We start from the raw sequence: 27867 nt of genomic DNA, 5'->3' as shown, positions 1-27867 counted from the left end.
TACATAGTAATAGTGAGCATGGACATCCTTGTTTTGTTCCTGAGAATGGAGGATAGGCTCTCTCTTTATGTGCTTTTTACCTTCTGACCTAGATAAAGAAGAAATAAAAGACTGATGTGCTACTCTGAAAACTGTATACTATGCTGGATTCATAAGCTCTTGTCCTCACTCATTCATCAGCCAATCCCTAGATGACTCATTACTTTATTACCCATCCATCCATCCATCCATCCAATCTATATGATTTGGGGTGGAGCAACAATACATTCTGCTAAGTGTTGAGGACACTAAAATAAGGCATAATCTCCTTCAGGGAGCAAAGATGAGAGTAATTGCATTTGTGTGAAATAAATGTTGAGTTTATAAATTGATTTACCAACTTTCTCTATAGGTATAATATCTTTGTTTCACCCATAAAACACCCAAGCTGTTAGCAAGGTTATCTTTCTCAGCAATTGTTGAGTTTCCATAGTGACTTAAGTGAAATCCATATTACTTTTGGCTTTGCAGATCATTGGCTTGGCAGAGAAAGATAAAGCAGGTAAAAAAAAAAAAAAGACAACGGAATAATACAACACATTATCAACTATACACTCAATGCAAAAAGTGTTCAAATTTCATCTAAATGTGACTAATATTAAGAATATTATGTGCTTCTTAAGATGAGTAAAATCTAAGACTCTACATATATTGGCATGTGCTTTTAAAATGCATTTTCATGTTGCATTATGGAAAGATTTGCATAGCTTAATATAACCACGATGAGGATATCAATTTAAGTATCCAGTGAACCCTCCAACCTGTGGAGATTTTCTTCTTACAAATGAAAAGCTAAAAATGTTTCTCACCCTGCTCCCAGAATAGAACCCAGGGGGACTCCCTATGGAACTGAAAAGGCATACAAATGCAAAATGGATAAAAAGAAATCCTTTCAATTTTTTACAGACATAGCCTATAATCAACCCATGGATTTCATTGCTGGTGAAAGAAAATCACTGAAACAAATAACATTGTAGGGCTTCAGAAGTATAAATTTATATGAATAGGAATAACATTTTCCAGCTCTTCTAGTGGGATCAAAAAGTACTGTAGGGAAGACAGCAACAAAGACATCCTTATGCTTCTGAGCATGATGTAATCTTCTATAGGGGGCAGGGGGCAAGGCTTCCATACCCCAGTTGTGGAATTCAGAAGGATCCTTGACTCCCATATGTTGCCCCATACAGGCAGCCTAATGATTCTGTTAGGGGAAAGAAGTCATGGAACGTAGATTCCATCAAGGCTTTTGTTTTTGAGAGCTGGACTGCCCTCTTTACTGAAAGCAGGTCTATCTTCCTTAACTCTCAGAGCACCCTACCTATCTGTTCCATAACACAGTAAAAGGTACTAAACACAGCAGGAAATATATTCTTGGATTAGGTTTTCTTTTTGTTCTTGTTCACCTAGACTTAGGATAATTGCTAAGACATTCCATAGTGGGCCCTTCTCATGCCCGTTCACTTTTACCATAAGAACTATGAGTATTGGCCCTGCTTTCCTTGGGTTGGCTGGCTAGCCTCTTTATACAGGCCAGAGAACCTAGGCAGTTGGGGGAAGAGAACTATTGATCCAAGAAGCAGTGGAAACAATATGTTTTACAACTGATAGTATATTGAGAGTAAGAGGATTTTATGTTATAAATAAAATAACGTAGGGATGATTTTCTAGTTTCATAGCTTCATTGAGTGATGGTTGCATTCATTTTGCTACTAGGCCTTGATGTCCACATAAAAGAGAGAGGGATTATTAAGTCAAATAGCAATGTAAAATAGTGATTTGATTCTCCTAGGAAACATGAGCTGTAGCAGAGCCACTCTTTTCTCCACCTCTGTTTTTTAAAATAATCCTTCATTTTATCTTAACAATATTAATACTCATTCATTGAGGAAAAGTGTGAATAAAAGTAATTTGCTGTTAACATTTTGGAACATACCCATTCTCTCTCTTTTGCTTTTTACACACACACACACACACACACACACACACACACACACACACAGTTTCTCTCTGCCTCTCTTTATACAATCTTTCTTTTTTTGATCTATCAATCCATGTACCTGACTGCAGGACCTTTGCACCCTCTTCCAAAAACTACCCAGTTTTCTATAAGCCCCACAGAGTTTTCTTAATCCAATCTTTCATAATCGTTCATAAGCTAGTCTTTCAGCAAACATCACCATGAAATATCTGCCATGTTTTCCTCTCTTACTTAGGTTCTGACTTGATATCTGGACCTCAGAAGTTCATTTTAGGGAGTTTTAGAGTTGCTGCTGTTGATGATGCCCTACATGAAAATGTCTGTGGCTAGACCATGGATTTTTCTCTTGGTGTTTTGTTCTTTTCATGGTCTAGACCAAAACCCAAATTGCCATAATTGACTTTTTTCTTTCTTTCATAATACAAATTCTATCTGTGAGTAAAGCCTGACTATTCGCATCACCTCTGGACTGTAGCCAATTTCTCTGCTTCCTGTTCACCTTAAAAAGAATGATTCTTTCTTTTCTTTTTTTTTTTAACCTAAGTGAGGTTGTATCACTTGCTTTCTTTAAGAATGAGACGTTCCCTCCGTCATAACCCTGTCTGGAGCCATCCTCTGACCTCATTTCTTTATTCTGGTACTTTGTGCCCTTAGCACGGGGCTCCATAGAGTTCCTCTGATTGTCAAGGTCTCTGTAACCACATGGCCGTCACCTGCATTCTCTCCTTAAGCTGGTGTGCTCTCCATAAATATGCAGAGCTCACTCTGTCTCTTCCTTCAAATCTCAGTTGAAATATCTCTGTATTAGATTACCCCAGTGAAATCAGTCCCTTAATTACCATACCATTTCTTCTCTGATTTATTTTTCTTAACATTTGTCATATATGATACGTTATAATTTAATACATAATGTCACATATCATATTTAATATGGAACATAATTATATAATGTGATTGTGTATAAGATATATCACAACTATATAAAATCTTTTATGTAATTATGCCATATTATATTACATATTAATTTTTTACTTGGTTATTGTGTATATAATGTTCCACTAGAGCAGAAAATGTGTCTTATTCATTTTTATATTCCCAGCATCAAAAACAGGGACTATCACAGAGTAGTTGTTCAATAAATACTTATAAATTGAACGAGTTTATAAACAAATGGAAGTCATCAATTCACAGGGCACCACAGCTAGGCTGAGATCTGTGTTTAGACAAGAAGAATGGCCTTCTCCTCAATTCTGTGCCATACTGTGTCACTTTAACCTTTTTAAACCAAGAATATCAGTTTTTTTAAAGATATTATTTATTTATTTATTAATGAGAGACACACAGAGAGAGAGAGAGAGAGAGAGAGGTAGAGACACAGGCAGAGGGAGAAGCAGGCTCCATGTGGGGAGCCTGACATGGGACTCAATCCCAGGTCTCCAGGATCACCCCCTGGGCCGAAGGTGGTGCTAAACTGCTGGGCCACCGGGGCTGCCCAGAATATCAGTTTTTGATCTTTGTCACTCCTCCAAACCCAAACAGCAAACACTCACAATCAAAATCCCAGCTACTTGTTTGCATACTTCCGGTCACAAGGACTTAAATCAGTTTATGCTGAGCGCTCAACTTTTCTTCCCCATACATTCATTCTTAACTTCTTTTGCCAGTCATCTTTTTCTATAAACACAATGCGTATCAAAACTTCTCAGTCTTGCATATAGAAGCCTCATAAAATATACAATTTTACATTATCAATCCACAAACTAGTTATTACTTAATAATTTACTTTTTTCTCTTTAAAAATAGATATTAAAATATTGCCTTAATATTACTTATTTTTCTACACCTTTGTTATCAGCAATACAGTATTTCACTGTATAATTCCATAGAATAATTTATGTATTCAACCCTCTTTTTGGTTTATTAGGCTATTTCTTGTTTTTTAGTATTATAAACAAATACTATGAATATCCCTGGGGCAGCTTGCAGACTCAAGGGTTTAACACCTTGTTAATGTTAATAATCATTCTCCAGGATTATTAAAACAATTTGCACATTTAGCAGTAATGCATGAAAAGGCCTATATTTTATCACCTGAACAAAACGGTCTTTTTAATCTTTAAAAATAATAGATCAAATGGCATCCATCGCATTATTTTTTAAATTTATATTTCTTTAATAATTGGTGAGTTTTAATACTTTATATTTAGTAAATATTTGGATATAATGATTTATGAACCTGACTTATGTTTTTTCACCATTTTTCTGTTATATTATTTGCTTTTAAATTTACATTTAAATAATCAAAGGTTTTTTTGTTTTTGTTTTTGTTTACTTATTTATTTTTAAGTAATCTTTATATCCAACATGGGCTCACAACCCTGAGATCAAGATTGTATGCTCTTTGGACTGAGCCAGCCAGGCACCCCTAAACAAAATGTGTATTAAGAATATTAAGCATTTACAGACAGAAAATATTCTATTAAAATTTTACATTGGTTCTTTAGAAGGCCAAGAGTAAGAGGACTTTGTTACCTGAGGCCCTGGAGGAACCATGGATAAAACTCACAGGTTGCCACTGATGGTGGCTCATCTGTCCTCTATGAATTTCTTTTGATGCGCTCTAGGTTTAGAATCTCATATCTTCTCCTCTCTATATTGGAATACTTCCTCAAAAAAATTTTTTAAGGGCACATGGGACTAATTTTCTTAGCCTTGAATATCTATAAAGGTCTCTATTTTCTGTTTTTAAGTTAGTTGACAGTTTTTAGCTGTGACTTCATTGTCATGCAACATTCACTTTTGCTGTTCAAAAAGCCAATTACATTTTGGGAAGATGACATGAAATGCTTGGTTGGTATGGCAGGACACTGGCTTAGCCTCCTGCCTTAATTTAGGATAGCTCTGAAAAGCCTTTTTAGCCTCCGTGCTCCTGGTAGAATCAGCTGAGGCGTCTACTGCAAGTTCATCTCAATTCGGCTTTTTATTTCTGCCCAGTTCTGTGGCTTGCTTTCTCTCACAGGTGGTTGTGTGTGTGTGTGTGTGTGTGTGTGTGTGTGTGTGTGTGTACTTAGCAAACATCATGCATGCAAATCTGCATCTGTGAGTCTGTTTCTTAGGGCACCTGATCTTAAGACAGTTGGTTCTGAGAGTGGACTGAGGAAACAGACCTTAAATTGGGTTGTTAGGACCAGAATATTGATGAATGTTTCGTAATGAGGGCAAAATCATTGGTGGTAGGTAGAGTGCAGGTAGGCTTTGGCACATTCTAGGGATGCAGTTGTTAAAAGTTTCACCGTGGTGGACTGACATAGGAAATCGGAAAAGGACTTCACTAACAGCCGCAATAATTTTAGGGGCTTGAGAGGTTCAGGGAAAGTAGTAATTATATGGAATATGGAATCCTATGGCTTTTGATGAGTCCAAGCTGTGTTTTGGAGAAAGATAATGAAATATGCAAAGTGATTGGTCACCACCTAATGTTAAGTGTAAAAGTCAGAAGGGCTCCTTCATAGCACACAAAAGAATGCTAATTTCTCATAGCCAGAGGATAGATAAAGCTGAAGAATGCCTAGGCCTTAATTAAAAAGATAGTATAACTCCTTGGAAAGTTGAGTTCTCAACCTGGCAAGTTTGCTCTGCTCTGAACCTAATTGGGAAGGAGAGGGACTCTGAGCCTTGGAATGGGAAAACTGAGTCAGTGCCTTCAACAATATTGAAACTCCATATTCTCCTAAATCCTCTAGCTCTGTAGAAGCATCCCACTTCTTACTGTTAATTATTAAAACTCCACACTTAGTTAAATAAAATGCAGAGAACTCTGTCTTTTTTTTTTTTATGATAGGCACACAGTGAGAGAGAGAGAGAGGCAGAGACACAGGCAGAGGGAGAAGCAGGCTCCATGCACCGGGAGCCTGACGTGGGATTCGATCCTGGGTCTCCAGGATCGCGCCCTGGGCCAAAGGCAGGCGCCAAACCGCTGCGCCACCCAGGGATCCCGAGAACTCTGTCTTAAAGGCAAGATACACTCTCTCTACAAGGATTTACTTTTATAGCCTCTCCTGGCTATCAGACTGACAATTAGGGTGAAAACACATCAGTAATTTGGGAAAGTTTTGGGCTTTCCAAGGGATAAGATTAATTGTACATTGAAAGAGCAAACAAAAACAAAAACAAAACAAACCTAGCCAAGATATACTAGTAAGAAACAGGAGAGTGGGGTTTAGACTGTGATTAAGGAAGCTAGAATCAGAAGTTGGACAAGGGAGAGTATATTGACTTGGGAATTCTTTCCTATGATAAAGAATTTCACATCCTGGCAAGGACCCTGTCAGATGGTGCTCCTTGGCTACTAGATAGGAACTTGGAACAAGCAGTAGTCCACACTGAATAAACTAGAAATGATCTGTTAAGCTTCAGGGACCCATCACAATAGTGAAGTTTATAGCAGTTGAGTGATCTGAGGCATGCTAGGACATATTCTCCAAAGTAAAGTACAAATTTTTACATTTTTCAGATCCCATCACTAACAAGGAACAACTGCTGGTAAACTACTTTCGGCTACAGAAGCAGCTCATTCCACACTTTGGTAGGACACCCATCTACCAAATGTCATGGAAGGCTGCCAGCTATGTGTGGCTTACAGCAGGAAAGGGCTTTAAAAGGTCCATTCTCTAATGCAATTATCCATGCCCTCTGGGCCACATGACCCATATTAGGGGTATCTGTGGTGAGAAAAGTTGCTATGTAGAACTTTGGAAAATACCAAGAGGATGGTCATGACATAGATACCTGTGGTTTTGAAGTAAAGTCATACCATCTGTAACAGATACCTGTATATCACTCATAGCTCCTGGCATATTACTGGTCCCTGATAAAGATGGAGTGCCTGTCTCTGGGAGATTAGGTAGCCATGCAGCCAGAATTGCTCATCATGAGCCTAGTTCTCTCAGATGTAGTAAATCATAAGGCTAGATGGTCTCAGTAGCAATTCATTGCACATTGGAAATGCTGCATCCAGGATCATGTTTTGGCTAGGCCAGGGCGGGGGAGCACTTAATAGCAGAGGATATTCAAGGATGGGGACTGGCCATACAATACACCACCTAGGAGTCAGCAGCCTAAATGAGCTGTGTCAGCAGCCTGGAGATGATACTCCCATGAGGATGAAGTGCTGTTCTCCAAGATGCAAGGCATAAATCAATAGCTTTTATATGGTCCTGCATCTCCGGTGGATAGGAGACACAGGAAGCACAATCTGCTTACTATCATTCCCAGGAACCCGCTGGAGGAATCTGTGCTTCTTGTTCCTACAACTCTAAGCTTGGTCTGAGGTCTTGGTTCTAAAAGGGGGAAGCATTTCTATTAGGGAAAAAACAATAATCCTGTTAAACCTAAGTTTTTGACTGCCATGTGGTTACTTCCAGATTCTGTATGCCAGGATTCCTTATGCTTCCTTCCAGCAGGCAAGGAAAAGAAAGGGAAAAAAAAGTTCCTGATAATTAGGAGGAGGTAGGGGCTTATACTACACAACAGGGAGAGGGAAGAATATTTGTCATCTTGGTGATCACTGGATGTCTCTTGATATTCCCCTGCTCAATATTTATGGTGAATGAGAAAAAAAGCAGCTATAGGCTGAAGAAATCATGAAGACCAGGGGCTCAGGTCCCTCCTCGGGGTTGATGGTCTGGATCATTCCATCACAAGTCACCTATAAGTGCTAGCTGAAGTTGAGGGAAATTGAGAATCTTAGAAGAGGAGGGGGAAATGAGTATCAGTTGTACCCCAAGAGTAACTAACAGGAAGGGCTACTGATGGTCCTACTCACCTTTCTCTTGTTAAGTTTTCCTATCAGAATTCTGGAGGAGATGCCCCTAGATGGGCGTTAGAAGGTAGAGGAGGGTTAGTAATGTATCCTCCAGGCTCAGAAGGTGCTCTAATACCAAAAAACAAGGCACTCTGTTTACAGAGTTTTATTCAGGGTAAGTTACTGATGGGAGGAATCAGGTCGACAGATCCAGGTGGTTTACCACTATCCTCGACTCCATCCGGACCTTAATCCTCAGCTTTTACGGAGCTAGGGGCATGGTGGTGAGCTCACAGAGTTGTTATCCAAAGTGGCTCCATATGTGTGCCAGAGGCTCTTTACTAGTAATCTAAAGTGATGCCACCTGTTTGCCAGAGGGGAGCACAAGGTGGAGGGCCAAAGATGGAGTCAGTGTTGTCAGTACTCCTACAATAGGGGTACACTTACTATATAAAGCAAGTGGATCTTGGTAGTTTGAGCATGATCAGTAGTAGTTGATATGTTTCACCTACAAGATGCCTCTGAGATGAATTAGGCACTAATTCTCCCCACTACTAGGAGTGCTGGCTGGTGACCAATCACAGCTGAACATTCTCTTTAGCCAAGGGAGTTGACTCACCAAGTTACAGCCCTCTTTAGGGGAAGCTTGTATGTCCCAGCTGGTCCATGCAGGCCTCAGAGGCCTGTTTCAATCTGGGAGCTCTAAAAGCTCTTCCAGCTCCAAAGCTTCCTGAGTGTTTGGCGAAAGTACCTGTCCTTAGCCCTGTCATAGTTCAGATGCTCCCACAGCCTAATCCTGCCTTTGTCTTTCATCACAGATGTTGTTCCAGGCACAGTAAATTTTTCAGGGTCTGTTTCTTGGGGAGCCCAACCTAAAACAGAAGATGGAACAACTGGAAAGACAGTCCATGCTGTTGGGTGAAAAGATTGAACACCATTAATATGTCAATTGTAGTTAATTTTTAAGTTTATTGCCGGCCCAATAAAAATTTGGACAGTTTTTTTTTTTAATTTTGGCAAGGATTTTCAAAAGTTCATATAGAAAAAGAAACAAGCAAACACTATCTATGATAATACAAAGAGAAAGTTAATTGGTCCAGATCATTCCATATGTCAGAAGATCTACTTCTTTAATACTGCTGAAGAAACAATCATTTGTAGAAAAGTAATTTTGTCTTTAGAGTTTGTTTTAAAATCATGTCTGTTCCATATTGGAACAAAATAGCAAGATATAGCCAAGTAAGATTCTAATGAGTGTTTTTTTTTTTTTTTTTAACAATGTAGTGAAATTCTGAAAGAATTTATCTGTCACCATAGTGTTTTGTATCCAACTTGGACCCTTCCTACCACCTAGTTCAATCTGGCCCAGTTTATATCTTATATTTTTACAGCATAAGCAAAAGCTTACTCATAGCTGAACATTGTTCTATTAGTACATTTTTTTGCTTCTAATAATAAGTTTTATAATGCTAAAGCAGTTGTATTAAATAAGCCTAATGGGATATCCATCATTAACTTTTAGGAAAACATCAAGATGGTAAACATCACTGGGAGAAAGGGGTTATATAGCTCAACTACATAGAAATTAATTATTTTTTGGCTTGTTTTTTCCTATTTTATAATGGCAGTAAAAGTCATAAGTACTGACCTCTAAGAAGTCAGTAACTGGCTGAAAATATCTGAACTGTAAACTCAGCTGAGAATGTGTAGATGCTAATCTAATGTTGCTGTCTGATTAAATCAGTAGTTATTTTCTGATTTTCTTCACAGTGAGAATAAATACCTGTGATATGACAAACTGTGCCCACAAGCTGTGAGATGTTTTTAGACTGTGGGTATGAGGGCAAGAGAAACTTGGTTCATCTCTAAAATAATACTAGGGGTAAAAATAAATAAAATAAAATAAAATAATAAAATATAAAAAAATAAAACTAGGGGTAAGATAATTTGTATTTGTAATTGTTGTACCAGTTCTTTATGCTCTCTTTTTATGCAAAGTCGATGTGGCTACTTAAAAAAGATGAGCTGTTAATATGGCGTGAGATAAAAATTATTTCTTTTTATAAGGAATCCAGCTCTCTCACTACTTCTAAAAAGCTGAGGCATCTTTATCTTTGCCTCTTGGCTTCACATCCACTATTGGGAAATTGTGGAAAAACAGATTGGGGTGTACTTGCAAATTAATTGCTACCCCAACTAGAAAATAGGCATCTGTATAGCTATTTTTATAGGTAAAACGTTATTCAAGAATAAATCTTTTTTCTGGGATGTGTACTCTACCACCACTGGGTTGTGTTTCCCATTCAAGGGGCTATTATGCTTTGTGTCAATCCAGGACTTTGCTAGTTACATGTAACTTTCTGATTCCATTTGTCATCATCAGTTCTTAACCCTGACTCTGCTACAGCCAAGCTGATCAATAGGCTGTTGCTGTTGCCCCACACTTTGTGTTATCCTGTCTCTGTGGCCTCTTGACCACCCCTTCTTTGGTCTGCATTCATCACTCCTTTCAAGAACCAGCCCCAAATTCTCTCCTTCCTAGAACAAGGCTTGCTTTTACAGTACCTTTTTGAGTCCCACACATTTAGGTTTTTCTTTTCTTCTTGTTTCTATTTATTCTCCAGAACTTGAGGCTTCACATTTTAATCTCTCCCAATTAAACTCAAGGAGCATTGTATTGTTTCCTCGTATCTACCTGAAGAACTCATTTATTCACATTGTAGTTATTTAATACATACTGTTTACTATAAATAACTGTATAGAGGTGATTTTTGTCTCTTCAGTATTTTTTTTCTTTTACCTCGAGCTGTGACGAGGTAAAGTCAAAATAAAATAATTGCAAATTTCAACTTCTTGGATAGTCATTACCTAAGGTGGCCATAAATGAAGCATGATTATTCCCACTACCCTGACTCTACTTTCTCGTCTATAGTTATGGTTCCCCAGATTCTTACATTCCCAGCATCGATGTCAGACTTGTGTCAGTGCACAAGATTCAAATGTTTTTATCAAAATAACAAGTCACCAAGGAGTGCAGTTGGATTTGCAGATAGTTTTGCTACGCTGTTTCTTTAAATTGAAATAGTTGTTGAATTTAGGGCAGAAGATGAGCCAAATAGAAAATGAAAACCCGTATGTTAGCAGGAGTCGTGTGGAGGGAGGAGGTGCAAATCAAACAAATCACCTGATGCTCAGTCTCTTAGGGAAATGGAGACAGTGATCTGGTGAGTGTGGTGTTCATCATGGCTATCATTATGTAAAGAATGCAGTTCTGGAACTTTAAAGGCACGTTCGTGGAACCTAAGATATGCTCAAGTACGTTTATGGAATAAACAATTGAATGAAAGAGAATGAATATATGGTATTTGTAGGGTTTTGTTTCTCAGTCAGTCAGTTATGTCAGAGATAACAGGGGCAAAATCTTTGTAAAAAGGCAAGCCTAATGCCTACAACCACCACTCATAACACTGTCAGGGGCACAACTGTTAGAAACTAGCCTAGGAAGCTCAAAGCACAGTGAATAAAATGAAAAAGAAGTGTGTGAAATAAATGTGCAAATAGGATTTTTTTCTGTCTGTAAATCTACATGCAATATACACATATGACCATCTTCCCTCCTTTGAAGGAAAAACTATTTACCAGTAATTTTCTAGCATGGGATTCAGTTTTGTTCTCCTGCCCTTTTCTGCCATCTTCTCTTCCACATTCCAGAAGCTTCACATGAAAGATTATTGATATCCTGATGACAGGCTTTAAATCAAAGCACACAGCTAAGTGGGTCTTTATTTGAAAGCTTTCTTTAGCATAAAGCTAAACAATGATTTGTTCTGCATCAAGCTATATAGAAGTGGAAACAAGTGTTTGAGGTCACGAAATGAAACATGGTTTGCCAACTTATAACTAATGTTTCCAGACATTACATATTTCTTGAGCACTTAGGAGTAAAGTTCTGTCAGATGCTATGGATTAATTTGAAAAAGAATATGTTTAAGCATGTGTCCTCAAAGAAAACACAACCTAAATTGGGCAAGACAACACTTACACATGATAAAGACAAAACATGTATATGTGATCAAAATTATAATAAAGTCCAGTAAATTCCACGGAAGTGATGCAAATAATAGAAAAGCTAGTCGCAGCTAGTTGTGAGAGGATGACATGTTGTAGGTACCTCAGAGAAGGCTTATGCCTTTCACAGTAAAAATATATCCCTGAAAACAAGAACTGTAAGCCTCCTTTAAACACCATTTTGGCATGTGAATGATAACAGTGTCAGCTGCAATTTCTCTGAATAAGAAGAGAGGTTATATATGAGGCATGTAGGGGCAATAATATGATGACAAAAATAATCATTCCACTGGCAAGTCATGGAGTTCATTCCCGGCCAGAAGCACACACGTCAAGGTAGCTCCTGTGTTGAACAAGCAAAACTCAGGGGAAGTAATCGTAAAACAACTTTGTATTAATTTCCTCTCTCCATTTAAATTCATCTCAGGGGCTTCTTCTTTCTCTGTTCCTGGCAGGCCTCATAACATTTCTCCTTACTCTTAAATAATAAAACGTCTTATAGTCAAGTTAAATTACAAAACACAGGCTCAGTTCAGTAATAAGCTTGATTAATACCATCAAAAAACAGGTAATATTCAGAGCCCAAACTTTTTTTTAAATTCCAGACTCCTCTCCTCCCCTGTAGCACGTGGGAAGTCTACTGTCGGGGTAAGGGAGTTGGTGTTTTCTCTCTTCCCCCATTGGAGGCTTGTATGCTCTTTCCACCAGCTTGCAGGACAAAGTACTTTCCGACCACTTGGGGTTGGTGCCTGGGAAGAGAGGAGACAGAAGGTGTCAGGAAATAGCCTGCTACACTGATGTTGATTCCTGAACTTGCAGGGATCTGATGCTAGCAGCCTACTTCCATCTCTGTCTCTCTCTTGAGCATTTCTTGGCTTCTTTGGAAAATTCCCCTATTTCTGAGGATTTTTCCCTAGGTTCCTCCTGAAAGCTCAAATACATCTCTATTCTGGCTTGTTAGCTGACTCCTTCCTCTGCTCTTAGGAATCCAGGCATAACTTTGGCCTCCCTAGTTTCCCTCCCCAGGTAGTCTTGCATAGGCCTTAAGAAGAACCATGTGGGTCCTCCCCTATAGGCCTTATGTGGTCCAAGGAGAATCATTCACATACCTACATATGAAGGGTTGTTAAGAACTAGATGTTGAACACCTCCTATAAAAAGTTTTCATTTGATCTAATCCTTTTTGGAGGATTGTCTTTGGGCCACAGCTGAAATGTAACATCTTAATATCTCTTAGTATGAGTACAGTACATGGGTAAAGAAAATAAGCTGTATAACTTTGATAAAGTTAGTCAACTCAAGCTCTAGTGTTCTAGTCTTTTTTTTTTTGATAATTAAGTGATAATATTTATATATAACACTTAGCACATGGCCTGTCACATAATAAGTGACCGATATATGGGAGCTTTTGTTTATTTGTAGAATCATTGTGCTTGAGAACAAAAATAAATGCATATTTATGTATACTCCCTAAAGATGTGTCAAACTTGTAAGTATTGCCATACTTTGAGATTTCAAAATGATAAATATGTCCAGTGACTTGAGTATTTGCTGAAATGTTTATTCTCTCCTGTACAAGGTTTGGATGCCTTCAATATTTTATTCACTCTCATAGTTATGCGTTTTTCCTCTTTCCTTTCTAACTGCTCACTTTACTTGAAGGGGAAAATGAAGGGGGGCTGTTATTAACATGCTCTGATGTGTATGTCCTTTCCTAACATTGCTTTTTACAGGAAAAATGTCTTTTGGTGATAGAAACAGAGTGGTGTGACTAGGGCAATAGTAAATCTGTCCTAAAGCCACTTTCCAACTGTAAATCATCATTATGGAGGATTGGCTTTCTGCTCATGGTGACACTTTACCCAGTGAAGTGACCGGAAGGATTGGAAGTGATTTCTACAGTATCAGCCTCTTTGGCATGATTCATTTCTGCCCTCCTCTCTGCCTGAGCAAGTGGAAGCTTCGTTTCTGGTACAGAGGATCAAAAGATGGCAGCCCTACCACAATGAAATCTTCAGACGTTGCTGTACCTCCTATATTATCAGCTTCCAGTAGATAAAAATCTCTTGAAGCTGTTATGTAGTTTCGTCAGTGCTCTTCTAAATCGAATTTGTTCCTAGCTTGGTGGTATGATAGCCATAAAATCATAAAGTAGTAGACTAATTGTTTAAATGACTAAGTATTCACAAAGACATCTTAAGTAATTGTATACTTCATACAATTTTATTTTTTATAGCAAGGTGAATTATTTTAAAGTTGTTAGAAAATATTGATTAAATAGTAATCTATTTTTATTTTAATTTAAATTTTTATTATAAAATAAAAGATCCAGAAAGCCACACCAAACAAATGTGTAGCTTAATGAGTGATTTTAAATAAAAGCCTTTTAACTACCACCCAGGTCAAGAACTAGAATTTTTTCAGCCACCTTCGCTGTATATGCCTTATTTTAATCTTTTTTTTTTAAGATTTTTTTTATTTATTCATGAAAGAGAGAGAGGCAGAGACACAGGCAGAGGAGCCCGATGTGGGACTTGATCCCGGGTGTTCAGGATCACGCCCTGGGCCGAAGGCAGGCGCTAAACCCACTGAGCCACCCAGGGATCCCCTTATGTTAATCTTTACTTCCTTTTTCTCCCTGAAGTAATCACTCTTCTGATTTTTATAGCAGTAACTTCCTTGAATTTCTTCTAGTTTTATACCCTAAGTGTGTGTGTCCCTAAAAGCTATAGTCTTATTTAGTTTTTTATTTGATAATTCAAAGAATTTCTGTTAATCTACAACTTCCCCTTCTATACGTTTCTTTTCTTTATCATGTACTTGCTGAAGAGCATAAGTCTCTGCCATGCAGAGCTGGAAAGCCTGGATATTGCTCATTATGTACTGTTAGGGCAGTTCCACAAGGTCCTGTATTTTCTGGATTTCCTAAGATTGAGCAGCTAGGTACATATAGAGGATTTATCAGAATCTGGTACCTTCCCTTTGGCCAGATTTTAGTTGGTGTCTTTAAGCGGACAGAGTGTCCAGATGTTTCTCTTTCTGTGATTTGAATAGCTGTTCATGTTCAATGCCTAAGTTTATATATTAACTTAGGTAGTTGGGAAATGTGGGATTCTTTTATTTTTATTTTTTATTTTTTTATTGAAGTTCAATTTGCCAACATATAGTATAACACTCCGTATGCAATAGAATATTACTCAGCCATTAGAAAGGACAAATACCCACCATGTAGTGGGATTCTAATCCCATAATTTTTTTTCATTATTAGACAGAATACTTTTATTTTTTAAAGATTTTATTTATTTTTGTTTTTTTGTGGGGTAGGCGAGGGGAGCAGAGGAAGAGAGAGACAAGCAGACTCCCTGAGCATGGTGTATGACTCAGGGCTTGATCCCATGACCCTGAGGTCACGAAGTCAATAGTGGGGCATTCTTGAGGGTGACTCAAGCCACCCAGGCACCCACAGAATATTTTTAAAAATGGATACTTTCAGATACTATTTGGCAACCAAATGCTTCCATTTCTATAGGAAAAGCAGGATCATTGCTTGATTTTTTAAATCAGTTTTTAAGAAGAGGCAATAGATTCTCATTTTCCATGTGTAACATGTAATCTTATTTTTTTTCTTTTAAAAATACTTATTCTGTAGCAACTTGTGATTTAACATATTGTGTGGATTTCATCCAGTTGTTATTATTGACATGACTGAGCTCAAATTGTCCCCACTTTGGGCTTTGGGAGCCTTTTCAAGTTGACTCCAGAGTTCTTTTGACAAAACTTTAATAGATTTCAGTAGCCCCCTTGCTGACTAGAATGGCACATGCTCCAGTTTTATCTCATTTGTTTTCTGCCATAGACTGGGAACTGCCATTCTTTCAAGAAGCTCTAGGTACCTTTAGTGGAAAACGGTATTTCAAGACCACCATGTGCATCCACTAGAGAATATTACTGGTCTCAGTTGTTTGGTCATTATTGCTAAGCCTTTCGGGTGGGCAGAGCTAGAATATGTGTGCGTGGGTACATGCATGTGTGTCAGTGACTCATGGTTCCATACAAATACTTCTGCTTCAAATACAGTCCTGTAATTTTTTTACTTAACCTCTTCTATAATATATATGTATTCCCTTTCTACAACACTCAAAAGCCTGATTCTCAAGGACATAAGGGATGATAGAATTAGTATATACCATACTATGCCTGCAATAGTATAAAAAAAAACCCACAAAAAAACAGTAACTTTACTACCATCAGTAATACATACGGGGAATTATTTTTAAAAAATTCCTTGCACATGTTCTTGCCATAAGCCATCTTATATAGTTACACTATTTTTAAAATTTCAGAGCATAAGGCTATTACAGATCATCTTCTCCCTTTAACCTTCACTTAGAACGCCATGCATAATGCTTACCACCAGTCCTGCCAGAGTTTCTCTGGTTATTTTCATGTCTGAAGATTGCTCTTTATTTTTTAGAAGGAACTCATGGAAATAGTATTTTCTGCCTTTCTGCACCTTTGTCTTTGTTCTTTATGTTTGAAAGTCTTTTGCTGGGTAAAAAATACTTGGCTCAAGTTTTTGTTTTTCCTTGAAAATCATGTTCCTGTCAATAAATCTAATAATTTAATTTTAATCCATTTATTTATTTATTTAGATTTTATTTATTTATTCATGAGAATACACAGAGAGGAGAGAGAGAAAGGCAGAGACACAGGCAGAGGTAGAAGCAGGCTCCATGTAGAGAGCCTGACGTGGAACTCAATCCCGGGTCTCCAGGATCACGCCCTAGGCTGAAGGTGGTGCTAAACTGTTGAGCCACCTGGGCTGCCTTAATTTTACTCTATTTAAAAGACATTTGCTCTTTTTGCCTATATGCACACAATATGATCTTTTTTTAATTGATAGTCCAATAATTTTCCTAAAAGCTATACTAATATTGCTTATTCTGAGTTTATAATCTCAGATATTAGCTCTTTCAATATCTAGTTTTGAGTGGAGTTTTAAAATTATATATTTCAAGAATGTTTTCTGGAAATACAGCTGTGTTTTTTTTTCTTCGGGAATTCATTTTACCATATGGTCTCTCTTCTTTGCCTGTCCTAAGTTTTTGTTGCTTTCTCTTTTTCTCCTTTTTTTTCTTTTTAAATTTTAATTTTAAAAAGTTCTTCCTTTTATCTTCCCTTGCTCTTACAGGATTAATCTCTGTGCTTCTTTATTCATGTATTGTTTTCCAGCCTTCATTTCTGGTTATTTTCTTGTATTTCTAATTATTTCCTGAGTTCTGTTTCCTAAATCCTGAGTCTTTCTAGTTATGATTTATGTTATTCTTTGATATCTTTGATCATTTAAAAATGCCTTTTAGCTCGTTTTGAAATAGTAGGGTGCAGTTTGATCTATTCTGTAGGCATGTCTTTCTGGAATGCTAGCAATGTTCGTAGGAATGTTATTTTGATCCTTTTTTTCTTTCATCTTATAATAACTTTGGATAGAATTTGACCTTTTCCTGTTGCTCAGTTTTTTTTTTTTTTGTGAGATTAATTTTACTGGACTTTAGAAGAAGGTGTGGTTCAAGATGGCTTTGAAATATGCATTTCCTCTTTTGTTGTTTCAATTTAGGATTCACCAATATGTCTCCTCATTCACTCAGATTTTTTGGCTCTATTCTGCCTCCAACCCTCACTCTTGTATCTGAGATTGTTCTTTCTTTTGTTCATAGTGCCTACGTATTGCTCAGCAGATTCTCCTCACAGTGGGTCCCCGTTCATAGGAGTTAGCCTGTTCTGTTCTCACCTTAATGGCAGGCCCTGGCCCCACCTGTTATTGGATTGGGTAAACTCCTCCCACTTGAGCTGCTGTTCTCGAGTTGGAACACCAAACATCCAGTGAAGACCTGGTGGCTCCTTTGGGATTCTCTTGTTTCATGGTTCACTAAATATCTGTTGCTTCTTTCTGCTTTCTTCTTTGCTAGTAATGACCCAGGAGCCCTTTGTGCTGTGGTAGTGTGTCCCTACCTGCTTCATTTTATGAACAACTTTTCACCTAGTTTTGTTATGTATGTTGTCTGGGGATTTTTGATTTTACCATCTAGTTCCTCTACTCATTTTGATATGGGGATCTGAAGAAATTAAAAGACCATGCCACTGCTTCTACCTTTGTTGTTCTCTGGTTTTTTTTTAATTGTATCAATTCTATTTAGTTAACATATAATGTATTACTAGTTTCAGAGGTAGAACTTAGTGATTTATCAGTTGCATATTGATATTTTTATTTTAAACAAAAAATTACTAAATTGTTTTCTAATAGACTGATATCAAACACATACACACACATACATACACAGTGTATCACATTCTTTAAATTCCAGTTGTTATTTTTAAAATAATATAATGTAATACAAAATCTAGAGCATGGAGTATGTTTTACTTTTAATCTCAATAAAAGTAATCTCAATAAAATCTCAATAAAATCTCAAAATTTGACCAGGTACTATTCTTTTCCAAAAGCTCCCACAATAAATTCAAAGTTGGAGAAGTGGTTTAGTTCATTTTGAAAGCCCAAACAAAAAAGTACCATATGGGCATTTAATTGACTTTTCCACTTTTACATTCTAGATACACAGGCAGAATGTCGTTGGTGTCACTTTTTGAATAACACCGTATATTTATAAAAATAGATAAACAGTAGGTTTCATGAATACCTTAAACATTTGTAACTGAGTGGATAGATAATAAGCATTGCTTTATGCATCTTTTCCTTCAAATTTTGAGCCTAATATATTCATAAAGTAGAAGCAACTCCCGTTTGACATTCTATAGTTTTTCAGAAAAGCCATCATCAGCTCCTATTAGTTACAGTAGGCCTGTAATGAATGCATGCATACCTGAGACAATTGCCTTATTTTCAAAAAGTATAGCAGTTGTAAATGGGTTCTGATGATCCCATCTGGTGATATTGTCTTGTAGTTGTACCTGTAATAAAGAAAAAGAAATTCGATTTTTGATATCCCCTTTTATCCTAATGTATCCCCAAGTCTGTGACATACTATCATAAATCAAAAAGTTTCCTTTGCAATGCACACATAATGTTACCTAGTTTTATGTGCTTTTCTTCCATCTACATAAGAGACCTCTTTTTTAAAGAAGTGTTGTCTGTTACCTATAATGTGTTGTCATGTTTACAAATTACAGCCAACATAGACACATATTAACATACGTAGGGTGAATCTTTCTTCCTTGATAACAACAGTTGATAATTGGAATCGCCTCTGCTGCATCCAAGAAAAAGAGAGATCTCTATCTGGAGAGGTTTGAATCACTAGCAAGATAAGAATAACCATATTTTTATTCAATATTTTACTTAAGTTGAAATGAGCAAAAAGTGAGGAACCAAACAGTAAAATGAGCTATTTATATGTGTTGCCACTGCTTGAAGAGTCCCACCATCTCAGCAATAAGATTATCTTTCCCTATATCCTTTTTCAACAAAGTAATTTTGATACCTGGCCAATTTTGGAGAGTAATTTGAAGGTCGACTTTTTCCCTTCTCTCAAGTCCTGATTTCTAAGGTCCAGATGTGTTTTATTTTATTTTTTAAGATTTATTTATTTATTTATTCACAGAGAGAGAGAGAGAGAGAGGCAGAGACACAGGCAGAGGGAGAAGCAGGCACCATGCAGGGAGCCTGACGTGGGACTGGATCCAGGGTCTCCAGGATCACGCCCTAGGCTGCAGGTGGCGCTAAACCGCTGTGCCACCGGGGCTGCCCTCCAGATGTGTTTTATTTTTTTAATTTTTTTCCCAGATGTGTTTTAAAAGTTGGCTTATTGCAAATGGGACCATTCCCTCAGATGTGAGAACTGAACATTACAAAGGAAAACCAGTATGCTTTGGAGTCACGAGGTCCTGAGATCCTTCCTGCCTCAAAGCCTCCCTCTGTGACTTGGGACAAGTTACTTTCCTTCCCAGTTATGTTTCTTTATGAATAAAATAGTTGTAAGAATTTCTTATTTAGGATGTGGTATCTAGATTTAGAGTTTGGTGTATTATATATTGAAGATATTAAAAAATAAACCTGTCCCCTGTCATATGGAAAAGAATATATCTTCCAAAGTAAATGAAGGAAATATATGTGATTTGAAAACCTCCCTAAATGACTTTGCATGCTTCTACTACTCCTTGAAGTCTCAATACCTTAAAGTTTTTAGCATTTTTATCAAGGAAAGCAAGGCTTCCAGGTACTTATGACCAAGCAACTAAACAAATCAATCTCTTGGATACCAGTCACCAAATAATTAATATGAAATTAGTGGTAATTGATAATTGATCCCTTATTTAAATTAATTAAAAAGTTATTCACTACTTTATACCCATTATATTTGTAGAATATCTGACTATGAGTCATTTAAATGTCACCTACACTTAGAAAAGAAAGCTCCGTGAATCTTTTTCTTGGACTCATATTTAAAAGTAAAGTGCCCACTTCTTATGTAAAGAAATGATTTGTCGTTTTCACTTTAAGGAAACCCTTAGCATTGGCAAATGTAAACTTACAGAAAGAGGGATTTCTAAAAGCAAAGATGCACTGGATAGGACAGACGACACGTTGGCATTATGCTAATTAGAAACTTGAATCACTGACACCTGCATTGCTTAGTGGGACACAAAACAGCGTCAAGGTCTCTGTCCTTTTGTTGATTTAAAATGTTATCCTTGAAATATCAATGTTATAAATATTAATAAAAATACTAAGAGCTTGGCAAGTGGATTCCAGGAAGACTAATGACTTCCAGTTAAATATCATGTCATTATTCTAACGGACCTTTTACTAGGCAACAAAGATAGAACAACGCTATAGACCCTTCATAAAGGTCTTAACAACTATTCATTTGAGACAAGAATTCCATCAACTAGTTGTTTGACCTAAATAGACTGATTGTTTCTGGGTGAACTAATCAGCCTTTGGTTATCATCTCTCAATACCAAAAGCTGGTCTGGTTGAGTTTTTGACTCTAATTGGTTATCTTTCCAGTTGGGGCACATATTCACACACAAACACACACCTAAACCTACACAATTATTTGTGTGAGCCAATAACTCATGTTAGTTCACTCACAGGTCGTGTGATGTTTGCCAATACAGACACATCTCAAAAACATAGCATTAGGGCAGCCTGGGTGGCTCAGTGGTTTAGTGCCACCTTTGGCCCAGGGCATGATCGTGGAGACCTGGGATCGAGTCCCACGTCAGGCTCCCTGCATGGAGCCTGCTTCTCCCTCTGCCTGTGTCTCTGCCTCTCTCTTTCTCTCCCTTTCTCTGTTTCTCATGAATAAATAAATAAAATCTTTTAAAAACAAAACAAAACATAGCATTAAACAATGAGAGTAAAGTGCATAAGGATATGTAAAGTACTATTTTACTTTCAATTTATCAAAGCTATATGATATGTTGTTTGTGGATGCAAATTTGTGTCAATAAAAGTATGGAAGGTGAATAGAAAGGATGTGCATTAAGTGTGTTAGAGTAGTGCATAAGAAATGGTTGGAAGAATGGAATGGGCAACAAGAGGGCAGAAAATGGGGGGCCATACGATGTCCAAAGATGATTGGTCACAATAGTGTGATTGATCATAGTAATCCTACATTAGAATACAAAATATAGAATGTTTATAATTTATCCTTGTTTTAGAATATGGGAATTTTTAAAAACTGACTTGAACCTATTTAGCATTATTTGAAATGACACAATCGTGTCATTTTGTTTCCTCTGTGCCAAGTTGAATGTGGAAATGCTAGGCCTCCAGAAGTATGCTTCACACTTCCAGTTGTTCCTCAAAAATCCTTTCCATGTGAACTAGCTGCCAGGCCAAATTACCCTACACACTTTTATGAACAATTCCATAGTTAGGACGTCATCAGCTTAGCTTCATTGTTAAAAGAATAGTTAATGGAACATGTTTTGCCTGACAAATACAAAATAACATAGAGAACATGGTGCCCCTAATGTTTTAGGAATATATCAGAGAATTAGACACAGATAGCACTTTCAGTGTGATAGATTGTAGGGAGTTACTGTTCTTAGAAGTTGCAAAGATGAATGCAAACCCATTTAAGGTTATTCATGTCCTAACTTGTTGCAAAGTTAGGAGAGCTTAACACTGCAACTTGATTGTCAATCTGACTTTGTCCTTGCTCAGTCTGAACCGTACACTCTGAACCATAGTGTGTTCCTATGCTTACATTAAACTCCTTTTGTGTATGATGTACATTTTACTTTGTAGCTGTTTGTATGACATAGTAAGTTTCAAGGGCCATTTTTTTTCCTTTTAAGCCTGGTGTTTTGAATACAGTACAAAAAGTATGGAATAAAATTGTAGCCTATTCATGCTGATACATTCATTTCACAGAGAGGTCTTCCTTTGAGATCAATCAAATCAAGAAAGAGAAAATTCTCTGTAGTCAACAAAAAATACAGCACATGTCTCTGTTTCCTGTCAAGTACCTCAGCTCTGCATCTGAGGATGGCCTAAAACCCCGTTAACAGACTTCAAGAAGGAAAAAACCAGCAGGAGTAAAAAAAATGTAAATAATTGCCCATTTCTATAGCAAAGTTCAAACTTCTCTCTTGAAATGGTGAACCAACTCAAATAACAACATTAGGAAATGTCCTTGTTTAGGGATAATTAATGGCCTTGTATTTTTCTCACTGTTTATTATGTTCAGTCAAATAGGAAAGGAAAATGTTAAAAGCTCAAAGGCTAAAGTTACAGTGAAATGTATACAGCAGATTTATATGTGTTCAGCTTTTTTTTTTTTTGAGAAGGCGCTCATTTTAATTTTACATGTTATTTCTATTATATAGAACAAAGAAAAATACATTTGTTACTCATGCAGGAGCTGCAGGCATTTTTAAAGGAAAAGCTTTAAGCCGTGTCAAATCTATTGAGGTATCTTCTACTTAATACTCTCAAATGACTGAGTTAGTTTTACATTTCAAACTTTAAGGGGGGTAGGTAATAAAAGAACGTTTATCACTAATGACCCAGCAACAACAACAGAACCCCACAATACATGGTTATGCTCAAATATTCTAAAATGTTTTAATATAAACAGAATGCTAGAATATATTGTATAAGATAGGGAAAAGATAAACATTATTGTAAAACCTCAAATGGTTGATAATAGCAATTGACTAGTGAAATGGTTTGCACAAAACTGTGCTTTTCTGAATGCAATTTCAGTAATACGGAATGATATATCCCAAGAAATATGGGAAAATGTAGGAAATTGTTGCATAAACTGCTTTGACTAAAGTAGACATTGTGATGAAGTATAATCTCCCCAAGTAAACAGTTATTATGTTAAGAATGGAGAAGCAATCACACAATTTAAGTATTTTGCCTTGGCAGCTCTACTTTTATTTCCCACCCCTGCCTTTCCCTGAGATGATGCATTGCTGCTAGTCCATGGCTTACAAAAATAGGCAAGGGGCAAATACATATAGGAATCAAAAGCTGTATAGAAAGTACTCCTTTTTAGAGAGCTGCTATATTTGCTTAGACCTGATGTCTTTACCTTGATCGAAAAGACTATTAATGGACACTGCATCCAGATGAGATACCTCCGTTGACAGAAAATATTTCTGTGGCATAAATCACAGCGTGCAGCGATACCAGCCCAGGAATCACCTTTTGAAATAAGCAAGGACAGAAAATGATCACCGGACCCACTTGTTAAATTCCTCGTGCAGTAGGCTGAACGTACTTCCCTCAACACCTGTCCTATGTTCCCTTCCTCACACTCTCACTTTCTCTTTCAGCTCCTCACTGATTGGATCTCAAAATTTCTTCACACTAAGGCTGTCAAGATTGGACTGGAAAAAAAAAAAAGGTATTTATAATGTCATCAGGTATCCTATGCATCCCAAATAGTAGTTTTTATTTCACTTTAATAGTCACTGATTTTCCTGAGAAGATTGTGGAAATTCCATCCAGGACTTGGTATACATTCTTTCAATTATCTGTAGTGATGGTAAAAATTTGTTCTCAAGAGCAGAATTTAATTTGGAGTGAAGTCATATAGGTAACATGGATGCTGAATCCTTGTGACATTCTTCGGATTTAAGAGAGAGGGAAAAAAAAGAACAGTGATGATTTTATTTTGCAACTTAGAAACTAGTCCTAAAGGCAGTTCCCAAAGAGGTTTCCAAAACACGTTGAGTAATAGTGTTTTGGAACAAATCTATGGTCTTCCATACTTTGAAAAACAAGATGGTGTGCCTGTCTAGAACTTCTGGGTGCTTTTAAGTCTCTCTAATAGAAAATTTCCTTTACTGAGGCGTTGAGTTTATCACCTGGAAGAAATGTGGATTCTCTACTTGTTAAACTGTCATTCACATGCACCAGATGATATCCCTAGCATTTGAGGAAACTATTAAAGCATGTTACGGTTGCTGCTACTTGGAAAGAAAAAATACACTCAGCAATACCGTATTTTTTAAATCTTACTCGTTTTTAGCATAAAGTCAGATATCTTGAGTTCAAATTTTAATTCTATCCTTTATTGCTTGGTGGGTTTTGGGCAATTTATTTAAATGTTTTGAGTCTTATTTTCTTCATCTATAAAATGAGGATAATTATAACTGCTTTGTAGGACTGTGGTGAGAAGCAAAGGAATTAATTCATATAATGTATTTAATTTTGGCACATAGAAAGCATTTGGTAATATTTGATAGAATTGTTGATTTTATGGTGATACTTAATAAATGTTATGACTCAAAGCATTATTCTTCCCACTTGATTTTTTTCATCTTAGTAGGATAAAAGTGGTTTTACCTAAAAATAAATATATTATTAAATGAAGTGCAGACTCAATAAAGACTTAATAAAGGGTTGAGAGATATTTTGAGGCAAGATACCCATTTATACCAAGCTTCTTATTTTATATATTTAAGCCTGGCCTTTATTTAGTGAAACTATTTGTCATCATCCGCGGCTTTGGTTTTTGCCCATCTAATAATCTCTCACACAACTAAGGATCATTCTTCCAAATCAATATAAAGGGGCACAGTTTTAAAAAGTATATTATTAAGCATTTTTTCATACCTTTTTGAGGCCTAGAAATAAATACTAATGTGTATGTACCTTTAAGAGGACTTTTAAAATGTATTGCTCTATAATGAATATTTTTATTATTTATATCTGATTTCAATTAGAAGAATTCAAAATATAACAAATATTTTTATTTGAAAGATAAATTATTTCAAAAAAAGAAAGACAAATTATATATTCATTGGGTGTGATGAGTATTAAGCATTTTTTAAGTTGTTGGATAAATTTCCACACAAATGACAAATGAAGAAATGACAGATAAACATATCATCTTATGAATTAGCAAGTGAAGTTCTGTAACCATTTAGACTTCTAAGCTTGACAACCTAAGCTTTTCCGGTTTGCCTGGGCTTTTCAAATGGTAACATGACCCAAATAGTTCCTGAAAGGAATGTAAAAAGACTGCATAGTTTTAAATAGTATATTTTCAAGATGGGCAAAATTTGTGGATGAAGGAAGTGGGAGATATACAGCCTTCCAGTTACGGAGAAAAAAATTGTTTTAACACTTGTAATTAAACAAAAGACCGAAATATAAAAAGGGCATTTATTAAACATTTTTGAGCTAGAGGAAACCAGATTTTCTTTTTTTTTTTTTAAAGATTTTATCTATTTATTCATGAGACACACACACACACACACACACACACACACACACACAGAGGCAGAAGCAGGCTCCATGCAGGAAGCCTGACGTGGGACTCGATCCCAGGTCTCCAGGATCAGGCCCTGGGCTGAAGGCGGCGCTCAACCGCTGAGCCACCCGGGCTACCCCGAGGAAACCGGATTTGATGAAGATGGGGTAAAGCTGCTACAAATCAAGCAACTCTCCTAAGAGTTTGCCAGGCACCCTGGGCGTATTTTACATGGAATTCTAAGCCTTACAGCAACCCTGTAAGGAATATATTATTCCTATTTTGCGGAAAGGTACTCTGAAGCTCAACAAATTTAAATAAGTCATCTCGAGTCAAATAGCTGAAAAGAATCTAAGCACTAATCTTAACTTGAGCACAACCTGCTATAGCCCATATTCCTTCCACTGTGCCCTGCTGGGAGGAGTCCTAGGAAATTTCAGTTCACTTCCAAAGACTTCAAGTCCAGTCTTCTTCTTGCTATGTCTTCCCTCGGATTTCTGAAGGGAAGAATCTCTCTCTCTCTCTTTTTTTTTTTTTTTTTTTTTTGCAGTTTTATACCTTTATTTGACAATCAGCGATTAGTTCTCATCTACATTAACAGTCTGTAGATTTTTGAAAGTGATGACAGGTACTTGGGTAACCAGCCTTGTAGAGCTTGTTTGGTGAATCTTCATCCTCGTTACGTTTTCTGGACAACCACACACGGATACGGTATGGAACATTCCTTATTCCTTTGACCCAGACAGCTTTGTTGAGCCTGGTATCAATGTGCACATCTGGAGTTCCCATCTCCTTCATGACAAATTTCTGGAATCTTTGAGTGCCCGAGGGGCACGCTTCTTGAAACCCACTCCATGGATACGTTTGTGAATGTTGATGGTGTATTCTCTGGTCACTACCTCGTTGATGGCAGAACGGCCCTTCTTCTTCTCGCCACCCTTCTTTGTGGGAGCCATTCTGCCGGGCCCTCAAGGGAAGAATCTCTTGAGAAAACTTTTTTCCAAACCTATTCCTTTACAATTGAGAAACTAAAGCTTGGAGAATTTGAGGGACTCTCTATTTATGGGCAGGGACGATCTCAAATTTTGTTCCTTTAGATTGTGGTCACTGCCTTGCTGTTTCTATGGATGGTGATACAATTCTGATACTTATTATCTCTTGCCTAACATTATTACAGTGGCCTCCTCACTGGTCTCTGTGCCTCCATTTAATAATCTTATACACTACTGTTTGAATAAACGTATTAAACACAAATACTTGACACACTGAAGTGGGATAATGATAGGGTTGTAAGCATTATAAGAGACCATGAACATACAGCTCTCAGCATAGGGCTGAGCATTTAGCATCCAATAAATCCTTGCCATTATCATTTTTCCATGCGGAGGCTACAGATGACTTTCCATGGTTGATACGGGGAGACCCTTTCCTTAGACTGGGCTGTAGGAAGAGGTTTAAGGTGCAGGTGATTGCCTAATGAGAAGCTCCCTGGAGCAATGGGTAGTGAAGTGTAGGAACCAGGACAGAGAAGGGGAAAGATCCAAGCAAAGGCATGATTTCAGGTGACATCTTAGTATCAACCAGATCTCATAGGAGCTCTGAAATATACATTAAGCCTTGAAATTTATTCCACCTAGAGGCACAGGAGATGGGTTGGCTTTATATTCCTGGCCAGTTCTTGGCTATAAGCCACCTTAGAAGGGACAGAAACTCCCAGAATTTCTGGGCTCTTGGCCAAAGGGTCAAAGCAGCTAATATAAAAAGGTCCTCAGCAAAAGGTTTCAGGTGGAAACCAATAGAAACAAAGCACACAAAGGCCAGGGGACAGGTGCCAGATAGAAAGTGGAGGCAGGGTGGCCAGAGGACCAACAGTGTGCAGTACTTCTCTCTGTGTCAGAGTTGTGATCTTTCTACCAATTAGGCCTGTTTCTCACTGTTGCTCTTCACTTAACTCTGTGTTTCGGCTGAGCCACACCACTCGTTCACACAATCCATCAGTATGTGCCAGGCACTGTTCCAGTGCTGGAAAAAATAGTAGTAAACATGAGTTTCTTCCCTCATGGAGTCCATACCCTCTCAGGGGAGGCAGATAATAAAAAATAAACAACATGCAAACATATAATCTCATAAAATATCAGGTAGGGATATGTGCAATGAAAAAAATGGAGTAGGGTGAGAGGACAGGATTAGGGCTCTTTGTTGTCCTTTTGCTTTTGTTTTCCTTTTATTTTTTTTATTTTTTA

General features: G+C 37.2%; 1 protein-coding gene across 3 annotated transcripts in view; it reads left to right on the top strand.

Moving 5' to 3' along the window:
- The window catches only part of LOC144324185 (uncharacterized), a 196262-nt gene extending 171721 nt beyond the window's left edge, over nucleotides 1-24541 (top strand). For all 3 annotated transcript variants that reach the window (XR_013389611.1, XR_013389610.1, XM_077915461.1), the window contains exon 2: nucleotides 23700-24541. Coding sequence is in view for 1 of the 3 variants with exons in the window: in XM_077915461.1 (XP_077771587.1) it covers nucleotides 23700-23710 (11 nt within the window). In the remaining 2 variants the exon portion in view is untranslated. The remainder of the gene's footprint in view (nucleotides 1-23699) is intronic.
- The last annotated feature ends 3326 nt before the right edge of the window (nucleotides 24542-27867 follow it).

This window comes from Canis aureus, chromosome 11, assembly GCF_053574225.1.
Source record: "Canis aureus isolate CA01 chromosome 11, VMU_Caureus_v.1.0, whole genome shotgun sequence".
In the NCBI taxonomy this organism is placed as follows: Eukaryota; Metazoa; Chordata; class Mammalia; order Carnivora; family Canidae; genus Canis; species Canis aureus.
Note: the sequence above shows the minus strand (reverse complement) of the source record. Positions and strands in the feature narration are given on the sequence as shown.